Here is a 16,123-nt window from a genome sequence, read left to right as displayed (position 1 = left end):
TCGCAGATCAAGAAGCCAAGATGGGCTGTAACTCCTTATGGCAAAGGGTGACTAACTCGTAAACCTCCAGATGTTGCTGGATCACAACAGCCATCATCCCTGACTTGTGGCTATGCTGGCTGGGGATGATGGGAGCTGGGGCTATGGGTTAGCTGAGGGGGCCATACACCAGTGGTGGGTGGAGCAACAGGTATGACACCTTTGTACAGTAGGCTACAATCTACTACACAAAAGTCAGAAGATTCTACATACAGCCACACTCCACACAAACATCTCTCCATCCATGCAGGCAAGAGGCATTATCATAGTTCACAGAGACATTACAGCCAGGTAAAAGCACTTGAGGAGGCCGTTGAAGGGTGTAGCTTAGGGAGGGGGGGCATGGATGGGCATCACCTGGGAAGAGTCCTCATGAGGATCAGATAAAAAGGCCTGGAGGGCCACATTTGATCCCTGAGCTTGGGGTTGCCCAACTCAGGCTTATTCATCTGGAGGACCACAGTTTAGCCACCTTGGTCCCACACATTCAAGACAGTATCACAGCACTAAAACAATACAGTACAAAACAGACTAGCCCCAAAGCAGAACTTAGTCCTCCTTGAGTATACGCCCATGACAAAAACTCCTTGAGGCTTACTAATGCACTTACTAGTGCCTACATGCCCTTGAACACAATGGGACTAACTTCTGAGTAAACATGTCATAATGGGGTCACCCATGTGGTGCCCATGGACACAAAGTCTCCCTTGAGGACTTCCCCTCTGAAGCTTCTGAGCTTCCTCTTCTACTCACTGCCCCCTTTGCCATGAAGCGGCAAGAATGGTTCCCTTTTTTTCTCCCTTGAAAAGTAAATAGAGCTGAAGAAGGACATTAGAAAAGAGACACTCTTTCACACATCTTCTTTCAGCTCTGTGGTTTTGTGGGGGAGGGGAACTCCATGTAAAATCGTGCAAATTCAAGAGGATCTATTTTAGTTCTACTGCATCAAACCTTTTCTTAGACCCCATGGAAAATCAAAGGGTGTAAGAGAGATCTACGACAAACATTTAAAGCATATTTAATGTATTGGCATTGTGGGAATACAACTCGAACTGGGTTGGGGTTTGCATGTTTGAAGGGAGATAAAGAGGAGACCTCCAGGTTCCTAGGTTATACCTGTCCTTTGTTCTTCTGCTAATCTTCCTTCCTGAAAACTGATACCACTTAGGAATGCTGAACACACTTTCCAGCTCCGCCTTCCTATTCTTCATCTCTGGAGGAGAGAAGGCATATTCGACCAAAACAATGAGATTAAAGACCGTGCCTGGTCTTTGCACCTCCATAGCTAGTTAGCTAGAACTACAAAACTCTTTACTGTCAACTATATACTCTCTTAAATAAACAAGCTTTTCTTATTTTACCAGAACGTACACCCTCAGTGATTGTATGCAGAGTAAAAATCTGCTCCTACAGATAGACAGTGCAGTGTAGTAGTTAGAGTGTTGGCATAGAACCTGGGCAACCAGGGTTCGAATCCCCACTGAGCCATTTGACTCACTGGGTGACCTTGGACTCGTCATTGCCTCTCAACTTAACCGACTTCACAGGGGTTTTGTGGGGATTAAATGAGGAGGGGGAGACCCATGTACCACGAACTGCTTGGAAGTGGGATAGAAATGCAGTTAATAATAACAACAACGTCACACACTTGTTCACCATTTCTCTGGGTTATTGCTCATCAGCTGAGCAGTACTTAATAGTACCAACATAATGCACTCTTAAATCACATGGTTTCCCCATGGCTGGGAACCATTGTTTACCCTTCACAGAGCTACAATTCCCAGAACTACACTTCCCAAGATTCTTTGCGTTACATGAAGCAAGCGGAGGGAATACCACACATGGTCCTCTCAAAATTCCAAATGCGCCCACGGGCCGAATAATGACAACCCTTGAATTGTATGGGAATTGTTTTGTATGTAGAAAAAAATTAACCTAGCAAGGAGCCAGGCTTTCTGCTAGTTTGCTTCCAGCGGGGAGAAAGAGGCATACAAGAGAAGTAGGGTGCCTAATAAGTGTACAAAGAGACCCTGAGGCTGGCGAGTTCCACCGAGAGACCGTTCAGCAGCCGAGGGCGTTTTCCGAGTGACCGAAGATTCATAGCGGAAATTCAAGGGTAGTGTTGTGGTCTCTGTTGTGCGCATGCGCTCCGGCTGCTACGTTCCGTCCTCTTAAGCGTGTTTTCCTTCTCGTGACATTTGGCTACCGAGCGGGGGAGCCAGCGATCGGGCACCAGAACGCGTACAGACCTGCAAGCGGTGGTGGAGGACGAGCGGAGACTCTTAACGCAGCGAAGAGCTCCTCTAACTGAGAAAAGGGTGCCCGCGCTCTGCGCCCAAGCGGGGAAAGTCCATCGAGAATCGAGAAAAGAATGAAACCAAAAGAGAAGAGGAAAGAGTGGAGAGATACCAACGAGTGAAACCGCCGGGCAGGAGAAGGGCCACGGGCGAAGGAGACAAGATCGCCGTCTGGTCGCGCGCCGCTCGGGCGTACTTTGGATCCCTCCCTTCCTCCATCTGAGCATCTGGCTCCTAGACGGGGTTCGGAGCCTCCAGCGCCCAAGGGCTGCAGGGACTGGAGGAACAGATGCTTCCCTCCCCAGGAGTGCTGCTGGCATTGGTGAGAATGGATCCTGCTGCTGGCTGGAGCGCCGAACGAGGTGGGGACAACAGCAGGACACACCAGCTGGCAAACGCAGCTGCCCGGGGAGACTTGGAGGCCGTGGGCAGGCTGCTGGACAGCGGGGCAGATCCCAATGCGGTGAATTTCTTCGGCAGGACCCCGATCCAGGTAAGGCCTTCCAGGGTGCATAAGGAGGAACGTCAGAGACTTAGGTGGGTGCGAGAGACCGAAAAGGGGCCGCGTTGAGGTTTTAACGGCGAGGTATAGAGACTCTGCGCGGAGTGAGTACCGATCGGGGGCTAAGGTTGCAGTCCAATACACACTTACCTGGGAGTAAGTCCCATTGAACACAATGGAGCTTACTTCTCAGTAGACATGTTTTGGACTGCAGCCTATGACAGCTTCCTCATTTTTGGAGATCTGGCTTTGACAGTCCATAGTCAGGCAGCATCCAGAGGCAGACCCGAGCCGAGCCAGAGTTCATTTCGATTTTGGCTTCAGTTCTGTACATACTTAGCTGGAAGTATAAATGCACGGACCCGGCCCAAAGTATTCTTACTGGGGAGCTCCGCTTGATTTCAATGGAACTTACTTTTGCGGCTCAGCCTAGGACTGACCCTACGCATTCTGTCCTTCCAAACGCTTTAATAGGGGACTGACAGTCACACACTCTTACCTCACACACACCCCAAAAAATCCCAAGTGGAGTTTGGAGCAAAGCTGCTGCACAAATGCGTGAGAAGCCTGGATTACATCCAGGTCCGAAGTGGCTTTGGGTGTGCTCACTGCCTTAGCGAGCGAGCAAGCCATTTAGTTGCCGGGGGTGATATGGGGGCGGGGGAGGCACTTTTCGCTCACCCCTGTTGCCGACAGTGCTGAATGGATCCCTCGAAAGTTAGAAAAGTTACTCTGATGAACCCAAAGGGGGAAAAACTGGGTCCATCCCCACGCCCACGCTTAGATCAACCTTGGCCAACGACTAAAGCGATAAGCAAAGGATGAGAGCAGAAAGATCCGAGCAACCGCAAAAATAAAAAAAATCGGAGCAACCGAGGACAGTGCCAGACCCTTCTCTTCCCCCCTCCACAATATATATAATGATACATTCTATACCAGCCTCCAGTCTCTTGAAACCCCTTTCTGAGGCCCGGCTCCTCAGCCGCTTCAGTGCAAGCATTCAAAGCACATTCCCCCCCCCTAAAGAATCCGGGGAACCGTCGTTTACCTCGCCGAGCTACCATTCCCAGCATCCTTAACAAACTACAGTTCCCAGAATTCTTGGGGGGAAGCCACGTGTTTTAAATGTATGGGGTGTCCGCAGCCACCGGGGCGGGGAATTGCTGCAAGCCCAAAACAACTTGAGACATTAGACTAAAATCTAGAATTCATCGTCAACTTCAGTCATATTCATATCATCTTACTTAATCTCAGGGCGTTGTTTAACAACGGGGAAAGCTGGCTTCAACAGAGAGCTGGGGCCAAATCTCTCGAAAACGGCCTTCCTTTTTTGTCCCCGGTGGTATTGTAACGTTTTGCCCCCATAATTGGAGGCTGAGGGGTCAAGTTCAGATTTACTGATCCCAGCGCCTTGGAGTTGCTGAGAGCTACTTCAAGCGCGGCTCTCTGTCCAGAACGAACGAGCAGAACGGAACAGAGATCGTGTATTAAGGTGTGCAGTTCTGCGCAGAAGTAGATTCCATCGAGTAAGCGGCTATAGGATTGCAGGCTTACTGCACTACAGTCTAAGGCCCGATCCTTATATCCCGGTAGCCCGATTCTAACCTCTTCGAGGTGAACTCCTCAGAAAGTATGCGTTACAAACAACATTGAGGACTCCTCAGAATAAAGGGAGGGTGTTACTGAGTTGTTCATTGCGATAATAACTGAAAGGAACCTGGATCGGTATAGGAGCAGCTGGTTGGTCAAACTCCCGCTCAGAACAAGCTGTTCCCAAAAGGAGAGGTTCCGCGTTTCCTCTTCTTTCTGATCCGCTGCAGAGCGTTGTTAGGGAAGGCTATATATTTGAAAGAGTGTCCCGTTTCCTCCCGTCCGCTTGACCCCTTCCCTGGAGTCTTAGGCCTGTCTACTCAGAAGTAAGTCTTGCATTCAATTGGGACTATTTATTCCCAGGCAAGCGTGGGCGGAACTGCAGCCTAAAAGTCTTTCCCTGGAAGAACTGGGATTTGACCTTTAATCCTAAATCGACCCCATTCAACGCAGTGGCACTTTCTTTCTTTTGCAAAGGGCTGGGCCGTTAAAAGTGCCTCATTGCACTTGGATCATGTCCTGTCTTTTTCTCTCCGTTTTTATAGGATGCTTCGTAATGATTTCACCAGTGTTCTCATAAGAAAGGAAGAAAATCCATAGTAGATAGCACTGGGGCGAGGGAGGGCAGTTCTATGTTACTAGATAGAGAACTATAAATATTACAGAAAGGAGATCATAGAAATGTGGGGAAGGGCGGTAGCTCAGTGGCAGAGCATTTACTTGGCACCAGAAAGGTCCCAGGTTCAATTCCTGGCATCTCCAGGCAGCGCTGGATCTAGAAAGCTGTTATTATACATTTATAAAGCAGAGTTCACCTTTCATCTTTTGTCATCCCCTACTTCCTCTGTCTTCTGGCAAGAGCTATGTCGGTCAGCACTGCATGAGAAATAACTACAAATATTTTCAGCTGAACCCTTTGCATCACATGCACCAATTTCACAGTTACAGCACAATCTTATACATGTCTATTCATGTATCATTGTCTACTCAGAAGTAAGTCCCATTGTCTTATAGTGCAATCCTGGATATGTCTGCTCGGGTGTAAGCCCCACTGACGCCAACAGGACATACTCTCAAGGAACCCTGTACAGGGCTGCAGCCTTACTTAGGTTGCAGTCCTAATCCTGCCTACCTGGGAGCAATTCAGTAGGACTGACTTCTGAGGACATAGGATTCTCATTTGCTGGAAAGCTGGTAGCAAGACATGTGGAAATTGGCACTAATGGAGAAATTCACCCACAAACTTAGGGTACTGAGAAAGGGAAATGAAGCAGATAAGGTTTATGGAGCATGAAAAGGCTGGTCCAGGCCATATTAAAAATCAGAAAGATGGCAACTGCAAGCCTCTGGCCGCCCACAAGCACCTTTGACTGCCTACACTGGGTTGGATTCTGTAGAACAAAAAAGGATAAACCTTTGGCTTGAACCTGCACCCTCACCTGATATTTATCTATTCTGTATCTCTCTTATCTTTTACCTTTGTTTTTCCCCCTGTTAATACTATTCTCATTGTTGAATATACTGTGGATGCTCTGTGTATCTGTGTTAAAAACCAAATAAAAACACCTTTAAAAAAAAAAAAGACTGCACCATTTGCCACATAAACAGGTACAGATAGGATAGCAGCTTAAGGGTGCTTACATCCGCTGTTTTAATGCCAGTTAACTCCAGTATGAGATGAGTGAAGAAATCATAGTACCCCATTAAAATTTCCAGTCATAGAATGTGCTCTTTGTTATAAAACAAAGGTTTTGTTTTTGTTTTTAAAATCCTTCCTGGCTTGAAGTTGGGGGGTCTACCCTCTGTGCTAAAGTGGATTTGTTAGAAGACCAATGGGGCAACAGCCGTCTGGGACAAGATATCAGCTAAATGTTTTCTGCCCTTCCCCCTCCCCCTTTGGCTGCAAACTCTGAGCCCAATTCACTACCTGTGATGTGCCAATTCAATAAATAACTTTTTCCCCCTTGCTAACGCTTTGCTTCATATATATTATCTATGTCAGAGCTTAGAAAAGTTATTTTTTGAACTACAACTCCCATCAGCCTCAGCCAGTATGGCCACTGGATTGGGCTGATGGGAGTTGTAGTTCAAAAAAATAACTTTTCCAAGCTCTGATCTATGTAGATATGATCCTGACAGCCTCCCCTTAAGGCAAATTAGGCAACACTAGCTCTGACTGGGCTGGTGCTGAGTGGAACTTTCTCCCCTGTAAAAAGTGCATAGGACCGCTGCTTTCACTTGCAGTCCTAGCCACACTCTCATGGGAGCAAAGCCGCCGACGCCCGCCCCGCCTGACGTCTTTAAACACAGTGGGGCTTATTTTCTAGCGGATATAGAGATAAGGTGGCGCTCTTAAACCGTTTTAAACTGGTCTGCACGCAGTTGGCAGGCAGGATTGTTAGTCTCTGTCACCGTTTGTTTATTCATTTAAAATAAACAGACTTTTTTGAATTGTGCCAGTTTACCACAATCAACTCTATACAATTCCGTGTTTGAAGCGGGCCGGGGAACCCATCGCCTTCTAAATGTTGCTGGACTTGTCATCATCATCCCCCATCATCACCCCCATCATCCCTGACCATTGGCCCTGCTGGCTGGGTGTTGAAAGTCCAGCACCACCTGCAGGGCTACAGATTCCCCATCCCCGGTGTAAAGTCTGTGCTGCAGGGGGGAAAGGGGTCTTCAGGGTTCCTCCCTCCCTTCCTCGCCTCTCATTGTTTCCTTTGGGAACAAGAAGCGCAGGCAACCAGTCGCGATTTTTTGTTTTTAAGTGCGCCTCCTTTAGAAACAATATCCCGTTGCTGACGCCTCTTGGCCGTTTGATTGGCACTTCCTTAATAGGTCTGAATGAAAAGGACAGCCCTAATGTTTCCAAAACCACGCCTCCAAACACACACTCAAAGTCTGAGCCACATTTCAGCCTGATGCGTCGGTGTAAAAGCGATTAAATCCATCTACTCCTCCGAGACTGCGAACAACACACGCACGCGCGCACACACATATATCCCTTTAGGGTCCAAGGCAAAATTCTGTTCAAGTTCAGATTTTATTTGGATCCCTCCAGCCTCCCACTCCCCTCCGAGATGGCCGCGTCATTCTTCTAACCCTGAAGACAAACTTATTGTTTTTCTTCTTAAAAAAAAACAGTGTCCAACAACAACAAAAGAAAACCACCCTCTGCAGATCCAGGCCTTCGGTAAACATTTATTTTTATAACACTATAAATGTCAGCATCTGGCCTTGATAAGAGCCGCTTTGCGCTCCGGTTCTCGCTCGCCCTGTTGCTTATTTGCTTGGTTTTCTCCTTGGCTTCGTCTCCTTCATTTTCCTTTCCCCAGCAGGGTCGCTTCCCTCACTGTAGCCTATCCGCGGCTTCGCAGAGTGTTTGGGGCGTCACTGGTCGCTGCAGTCTCCTCGGGGGCATCCTCAACCAAAGCAGACGAGTCAAACTTATGAGTGCCTCGGGATACAGAGAACCTCCTGGCTCCTGTTATCTGAATGATGTCAGGGAAAGAAAAATCAGCTTTAAAAAAAATGGGTCACGCTTCCAAATAAAAATAATACTCATGGTACATCTAACAAACATAATCACTATCATCGTGTTTTATTTGGAAGCCCGTCCCATCATGATCATGAATGAATGAATGAATGAATAAATTTATTTCGGTCATAGACCAGCCAGTATAATGTAAACACCAAATACAGAATAGATTTTACAATAAAACCACTAAATGAAACATATAATATATAAAACATGTAATATATATATATATATATATATATATATATATAAAAGAAGCCAACAATTAGACTATTTGATCTATGTCTAAGATCTTCTTCTTTTACATCATGATCATTTGGGGACTAGCTTTCAAATAAACAAGGGGTGATATACAAAGTTAGTCATACTCTAACTTAGCCAAACGTCACCTTTTTTAAAAAAACAAATGGTCATGATCATTAATATATTACTATTTCGTAAAACAGAACCCTTGAAGGAAATGTGCTTTCTGGGCTGATTTGCATTGAGAAGGTTGCATGAATAAGGCCTTCTCTGGGGTAGCTCCCTAGTTCAGGATTCGAAGGGGGACACACAAAAAAACTCTCCACCAAAGGAGATCTGGTCTACCCTCTCCCTCAAAGAAATGCAGCAGGTCTTTCCTTTTCTGCTGCTGCTGGGTCGGAATTTTGGTTAATTTATCCACAATTCATTTTATCTATACCGATGAGCACTTGAGCAATGATAGGACACTCAGAAGTCATCTACCTTGTACTAATTGTGTTTCGAAAGTGGTTTCTTCCCAACTAAATGTGCGCATAACCATGTCGACGGAGAAGTCAATCCTACTGCATTCAGTGAGGCTTACGCCCAGGTAAGTGAGGTTAGGGCTGCGACCTTAGTGGTCGAAAAGAAAGGCACTGTTTAAAATAACGCGAGGAAAAAGATTCTCGGGAGGAGAGAGGGGTCTCACTTTCAGGAGCTCTTCAACGAGGCCAAACACCCCAGACAGAGAGAAAAGGCCAACTCCACCACTATGCAGAAAACCAACCGCTGGCGTTGAGGGGTAGGGAATCCGTAGGAACGATCTGGTCCTACTCGCTGTGAACGCTGTTTCGCCGCTCCTGGAATAGCTGCCTTTGAGCATCCGATCTGACTTCGGTATGAAACGCGGCAGCCGCTCTCCACGGGCCCGTAGGCAGCCTAAAGGTTCGGAGAGGGGGAGGCACATAAAAAAAGTCGAGGGCAGGGAAAAAAAACATTAATAATTTAATTCTTTTTGATTAAAAAATAGAGGGGGCAAAAAAATGTTAGGACAGCGGGCCCCCTAGCTTCCCAGTTCGAGCCCCTCTATCGGGGGTGCGGGGTGGAGGTGAGGAGACAACCGCTGCTCGAAGTCTCCAGTCCCAGGCGTTTCCGTTTCTGGAGCGACCCTCAAGACGACTTCTTCGAAGGCCGCAGGATTCCTTCGGCGTCCCGGGGCTTTTGGCCAGGTCGCCTAGAACTGAACCTCAAGTTTTCCGAGATGTTTGTAGGCTACTTCGCCTCGCGTTAAGACCAAGCGCTCGCTCCCGTCGGACGGCTGACAGTCCAGCAAGCATGGCCAGTAGCCAAGGATGACGGCCGTTGTGGTTCGGCAACGTCTGGAGAGCCAGGGATTCCCCACACCTGGGCTCCTTGTTTTATTTTATATTGACGTTTCAGAGACCGAAGGGCTCCGCGTTGCTTTAAAAAGTCAAATTTGTATTGTCGGTTTGTTTTATATATATATATATTATAATGCTGTAAACCGTTTAGAAACTTCTTTGAAGGGTGAATCGGTATATAAGTCACCTCAATAAATAAATATTTTCTCAACTTTTACTTTTTCACAGAGCACATTTTTAAGTTCAGATCAGTTATGTAGGGCAGAGTAATTCAGGGAACAGTACACAGGTCTCGAAAACAAGGAGTCCCTGAATAATCCTGGAATAAGAATGATTATGAATTAATCCAGAGTGACTCCGATTAAGCTCAGGATCTTGGCTATTCCCGCCAAACCTGGCAGCTTCAAAGGGGCAGGCTGAAGCTAGCTCTACCGCTGCTTGACTTGGCTTTCCTCTTCTTCAGGTTATGATGATGGGAAGCCCCAGGGTGGCTCAGCTGCTGCTGCAAAGAGGAGCGGATCCCAATCGGCCGGACCCCTCCACCAGCACATCACCAGCTCATGACGCGGCCCGCGAGGGCTTCCTGGATACGCTACAGGTGCTTCAGCAATGGGGCGCTCGCTTCGACGTGCGGGATCAGTGGGGCCGTCGCCCGCTAGACCTGGCTGAAGAAAGCGGCCAGATCCACGTGGTCAGTTACCTTCGAGAGGTGTCTGGTTGAAACGCTTTGACTTGGGATCCAGGTTGGTCCGGATCCCTAAAAGGACAATGCAGAGAATGTCTTCTAGGCGGGGAACTTCGAATGCAAATAGCACTAGGCAGGGGTGAAACCCTGGGTTTGGCCTATTACAGTATGGTTCTTAAACCCGCAGGCCAGAGTCAAGCTGGATGGAACTGAAGGAACATAGACTATGGGCAGATCCAAACCATATATTTAAAGCACATGAGCTCCCTCCTCAAAGAATTCTGGGACTTGGTTTCCCTTAACAGAGCTACAAATTATCAGCATCCTTAAACTGCTGTTCCCAGTGTTTTTTTGGGGAAGTCACCAGCTTAAATGGTGTGGACCCACCCCAAACCTGTGCCTACTGGACTATTCAATACTACTTCACCTACAGGTGGAGGGTTATACATTTGCCTCCTTCCCCTGTAAAAAAACCATTGCACATGGAGAACTGTGTGTCATAATCTCACTCCTACCCATGTTAGTTTTCTATGTACAAGGATTAAAAAAAGAAAGAAAATTGAGGTGACAGTCCAGGGATTGGGGATCTGTGACCCTCCAGAACTTGCTGGGCTACAACTATCATCCTTGGCCATTGTCCACAGATGATAGGGCTGATGGGTACTAAAGTCCAACAACATCTCCAGGGTCTCAGGTTCCCCATCCCATGTTAGTCACACATGCAACACCCATACCCGCACTACATTTGCAAGCCCTGGCCTGGTCATTCCCGATGAACCTGCATTGCTTCTCTTTTTAAAAAAGAATTTTAATTTATTGTTCTTCTGGGGTGTGAAAGGTTTCATGGTTGAAGTGTAGATAGTACTTCGAAATATAGTATTGGGAAGAATGAAGGTGCCAACCTGTGATCTCCTGACAAAATGCACTCCATTGATGTTACATTGGTGTTCATTTGCACCAACGTGTACAGACAGCAGCTGTTACTTGAAGGTTTTAAGGGAACAATTAATGGTGGAAGGAAAGGATGAAGGATGGCCTTTGCAAGATAATTGTGAGGCTAATGCTCATAAACCCCCTTTTTCCCCTTGCATTTTTTTTGCCTCTGCAATTTGCTCAAGACCTCAAACTGATGCTTTCCCACTCTTTCCCTATTAACATCATGTGACAGATTTTCAAGGAAGCAACGTCTGGATGAATGTGAAAGAAAGTGTTAACTATAAAGTTTGGGCAGTCCTAGACAGAAATTTAATATTGCAAACACATCACTGGCAACAGCTTGTGTGTATTTTTTCAAAACTTATTTGATTTTTCCTTGAAAGGAATTGGAGGGAGGGGGTAAATATAGGCTGTCATTCTGATGCCAACAACATTGTGTGACCAGTATGAAAAGTATGCATTCGTGAGGTGCAGCCATGCCACAACACACCCTTTTGGAAGCACCCTTGGTTAAGCTGCCTGAACCAGGAGGCTGTAATTTGTTTTATTTATGTTTGTATCCCTCCTGGGGTTTAGGCAGATAACATTATAAAAACAATGTAAAATCCAGAGAAAGTTCAAGACACCTAAGTTCCACTGAAGTAAGGGATCATAAGCACATTCAGTCCCCACTGATTTAATGAAGACTGGTGCACACCTAACTTTCAGGGAGTTGTGTCTATGAAAGACAACATTTTAATAACCTGTATTGTCTCCTCTGAAAGGAATTTAGGCCAACAGCTATTTTGGAATATCTTTTGATTCAGGAAACATATGCAAGGCAGTAAATGCTATCCTAGGTACCTCCTAGTCTGGAGCTAAGTTCTCAGCTGCATGCATTTCAAAGTAACGCTCCACAAAAGGTTGTGGTGCTGTCCCACAAAAACCCTTAAGGTGTAAGTGATGTTTGGAGGATGTTTAAGTATTATACCAGCCTGGTAGGAGTATGTTTTCTATAGTAAGAACTACCACTGTACATTCTGCCTGCTGAATAAGAGAATAAGGTTTTTTCTGCCTCCTTACTTAGAGAACACACTTTATTATGAAGATGCAGTGGGAAACAGTGAGTTCTTCCTTCCCAGGTGATAATCTAAAGAACATTTCAAATAGATGACTGGCAGATTCCAGAATCTGGACAGCCATTGGCAGGGCCTTGGAGATTCAGACTTTTGGTAACTGATTCTTCTGGTTCAGTTCATTTACAGCAAGTGTTGGGAACCTTCAGTTCTCCAGATGTTGCTGAAAGACAACTCCCATCATCATTGGCCATGCTTCCTGGGGCCAGTGGAAGAGGCATAGTTCAGCAACATCTGGAAGGCCAATGGTTTCTCATGCCTGATTTCCAGCTTGCAAGTTGTTAGCTAACCACGATGACACCATTTTCTGCAACATCAGAAAGGTCAGACTAATATGTGCTCCTGCTCTTCAGAGTTTAGTTGGAAAGGACACAATTGGTAGAGAGGAATCAAGTACAAACAGTCTGATCAGTATATAATCAAGGGATAATCTTCTACATGAAGGAACGGTTGGATCAGGGAGTCCAATTGTGATGAAGTTTACAGCCATACCTATCTGAGTCCACTGAATTGACTGGGACTGCTGAAGGACACATAAAGTGAAGCCATCAAGTACTTGGATTAGTTAGTATTCTTAGCCTGTGACATATGATCCTTGTGTTATGCTGCTTTATCCAAGTTTTACTGCTGTTTACTATTCATGTGTGTATTTAAATTAAAATATCAGTTTTGAAAACCCTCAAACAGTGTACCAAAGAGGTGAACTATACCAACCAGATCATCATATGTGGCACTATGTTAGACTATGGACCACCCTCACAAGAATCCTAATTGGTTTTTATCCAGACCTGTTCCTTTCAAGCAGCCAGGCAAATAAATTCAGGGTGGAATAACAACTATAAAATCAATTATATTAGTTAACAAAGAAGTTTATTAATTAAATGCAGAACAGAAAGGCAACAAGATTACCCAGCTGTTAACCTGTTTAGCTACAGCTTCACTTTTTGCTGTTAAAAGAAACCCTCCAATTTTCAGAACAGCTAACCAGAGATCACACACAAGCTTCACAATACACCTAAAAGTTTAGTATGTTAAATTTGCAGTATGGATCAGCATCCCCATGGCAGGGCTTTCACTCACCAGACATGTTGCTCAGTGCCCTTCACAGCATGAAGTCTTGTCATCATGGCATGACTTCCTCTGCTCCCATTTCACATCATAACTGGCTGCTAGTGGGAAAAGGACAACTCAACACACAATGCACAACATTCATGCACAGAGCAAGACACACAGGTTATCAAAAAGGGCTACGCCTGCAGTATAGGAAGCATGCCATGGGGTGCCGATATAATATGTAGCCCAGGGGTTCCTTAACATTTTCCCCCCATCACACCACTTGAAAATTGCTGAGGGTCTTCACAGACCACTTAATAGTTTTTCTGCCTGTTGTAGCAATTGTAATTCCATAGAATTACAATCCAATTCAACAGAGGGGAAATTCCAGTGCATTTGATAAAGTGTTACTCTACTTTGCTTGGGGTGGAGGCTCATTTCATCACTCAGCCCAATCTTTGGGGTGGAATGAGCTACAAGCATTAATTAAAACTAAGGGTTGTATCTAACTACATTATACTCAGATGAGTCCCATTGAAATCTGTTGGAAGTGGGGCAAGAGCAACTCCTGTTTGGGTTCTGTTTGCATTCCAGAAGGAAATTAGAGTTAGGGTCCTCCAGCTGGCTAGGCTTGCCTACCTTTACCTGTGCTCTTCTCTACCCAATTTCCTTCCATTGTAAACTGATACTCTCAGGGAAACTGACCTCACTTCTGACCCTCCTTCCTGTTTACCTCTTCTTCAACTCTCCAAGGAGAGAGGAGACATCTGTCTTTGTTCTCTTTCCTGAACCATGAGGGCAATATCCAAGTCTGGGCACTGCACCTCCAACTTAGTAAGAATTAGGTATGCCTTTCCCATCTACTGTATATTTCTATAAATAAAAAGGCTTTTCGTATTTTACTGAGTCTTATGTCTCAGTGATTTAAATGCAGGGTAAAAGCCTGCTTCTTAGGTAAATACACACACTGGGACATGCAGCTCAGAATGCTGAATTAATCTGCATATGCATAACAAAATCAATGGACCTAATTATGTCTGTTAATTTCAATGGGTCTACTTCAAGAAGAATTAATATTGGATACAATCCTATGTCTCAAAAGAAAACCCTCCCTCTGATTTAAAAAAAAATTCTAAGGGAGATTTTCTTCCTCTATCCAGACAATGGGCCAAGCCTACGGGCTTTAGGTTTAACTTCAGTTCCAGCATCTTAATATCTGCCAAATGAGATTAGTCATCTTATTCTTTAGGTTATATCAAGTAGATGGGTAGCCACTCTCAGTCTATGTGCAAAAGAATATTAGTGTGTCATGAGAGATAAAATTAAGTAAAGACTTCTGTTCAGAGCTTGGAAGTAACTAGTTACAAGTAACGAATTACTTGTAATTCATTACTTTTTTGAGTAACGAGTGGGTAATTCCTTTACATTTTGATTGTAATAGAAATAGGAGTAGGTTTTCTACTTTTGTGGAGTAATTGTAACGTTTCCAGAATTACTTTTGGGCATTACTTGGGGGGGGAGCAGGGGAAGTCTTCTGCTCCTCTGATTTGTGGGTGAAAATCATGTGCCTCAAACTGGGCTTCTGTGCAGTGTCACTCTTTCCTCATGCTTTGTGGGTGGGTAGAAGGCGACGAGGGAGGAGGTGGAGAGTGAGATGTGGGTGGAGTGGAGAAAACAATTGTGGGGGGAAATGGACAGTGGTGGAGAAGAATGAAGGGAGAAAGGAGCCGGAGGGCAAGAACATGAATACAGGAGGAGAAGGAGGCAGCAGCAGTATGGAGATAAAGAACTGTGGAGGTGAAAGATGACAACATGTTTTGGCACACAAAGTGGCAACTGTGCTGCATTTGCAGTATTTTAACTTTTTTGCATCTCAGGAGAAAATGTTTGCTTGATTGAGTGTCCCTTAGTTTGTGGCAGGGCAGGGTTTGGGAGGTGGTTAAGTGAGAGAGATTATGCTTGCTGGCTGAGTGGGGGGGTTGCACTTGGTTTGACGTGCAAAGATCTGAGTACAGTAGGGCCCCACTCATACAGCGAGTTACATTCCAGACCCCCGCTGTAAAGCGAAAACCACTGTAAAGCGGAACCCATTGAATAGAATGGCATGCGATGCCCGAAAACCACCATGAAAGCGGAACAAGCGCTGTATGAGTGGTGCTTTAGTTTAATTGCATCTAATTGAGGCCGCTGTATTAGCAAATCTCTGTAAAGCAAAGCGCCGTAAAGCGGCGCCCTACTGTAGTGGCCTCTGCCTCCCTCCCTACCACCCTTACCAGCAGAGAGACCACCAGTGCTATCTTATAATAAAAATAATTATTCTACTACCGCTGTATGTGTTTGTTTATTTTTAATGTTGTTTCAGGCTACTTAGATGTACAGCAGCCAAGACCAGCACCTTGTAGGCTTTTTTAAAAAAGTAACTGATATGTAATTGTAGTGATTACTTTGGAGGAAAAGTAAAGTAATCAGTTACTTTCAGAGCAATTGAATTGTAACAGTAATTACTACTGTTGGGGGGGGCATGTAACTGTAACTGTTACTTTTTAAAAGTAATCTTCCAAGCTCTGTAATCTTCCAAGCTCTGCTTCTGTTAGTTACTGGCACCCATCCACAAGAAGAAGAGTCCTGTTGAATCAGAGTCCTGCTGAATCAGACCAAAAGGCCTAATGTCCAGCATTCAGCTCCCACAATGGCCAACCAGATACCTATGGGCCCCCCACAAGCAGGATATAAGCAAAATATCCTTCTCCTGCTATTGTTC

The 16,123-nt window shown here is 45.4% G+C and overlaps 1 protein-coding gene across 1 annotated transcript; it reads left to right on the top strand.

The window, feature by feature from the left end:
• The first annotated feature begins 2,227 nt into the window (after positions 1-2,227).
• Positions 2,228-15,680, top strand: LOC133387025 (cyclin-dependent kinase 4 inhibitor B-like). Its single transcript, XM_061630935.1, has 2 exons — positions 2,228-2,829; positions 10,037-15,680. Exons 1-2 carry the CDS (start codon positions 2,626-2,628, stop codon positions 10,292-10,294), a joined length of 462 nt encoding a protein of 153 aa, XP_061486919.1. The 5' UTR covers positions 2,228-2,625; the 3' UTR covers positions 10,295-15,680.
• Positions 15,681-16,123: the final 443 nt, after the last annotated feature.

This window comes from Rhineura floridana, chromosome 1, assembly GCF_030035675.1.
Source record: "Rhineura floridana isolate rRhiFlo1 chromosome 1, rRhiFlo1.hap2, whole genome shotgun sequence".
Taxonomy (NCBI): Eukaryota; Metazoa; Chordata; class Lepidosauria; order Squamata; family Rhineuridae; genus Rhineura; species Rhineura floridana.
Note: the sequence above shows the minus strand (reverse complement) of the source record. Positions and strands in the feature narration are given on the sequence as shown.

Excerpts from the sequence above, each read along its gene's own strand:
- LOC133387025 (XM_061630935.1), top strand. The coding sequence starts at position 2,626 with ATGCTTCCCTCCCCAGGAGTGCTGCTGGCATTGGTGAGAATGGATCCT. Across the intron at positions 2,830-10,036 it reads TCGGCAGGACCCCGATCCAG|GTTATGATGATGGGAAGCCC; the intron begins GTAAGGCCTTCC and ends CCTCTTCTTCAG.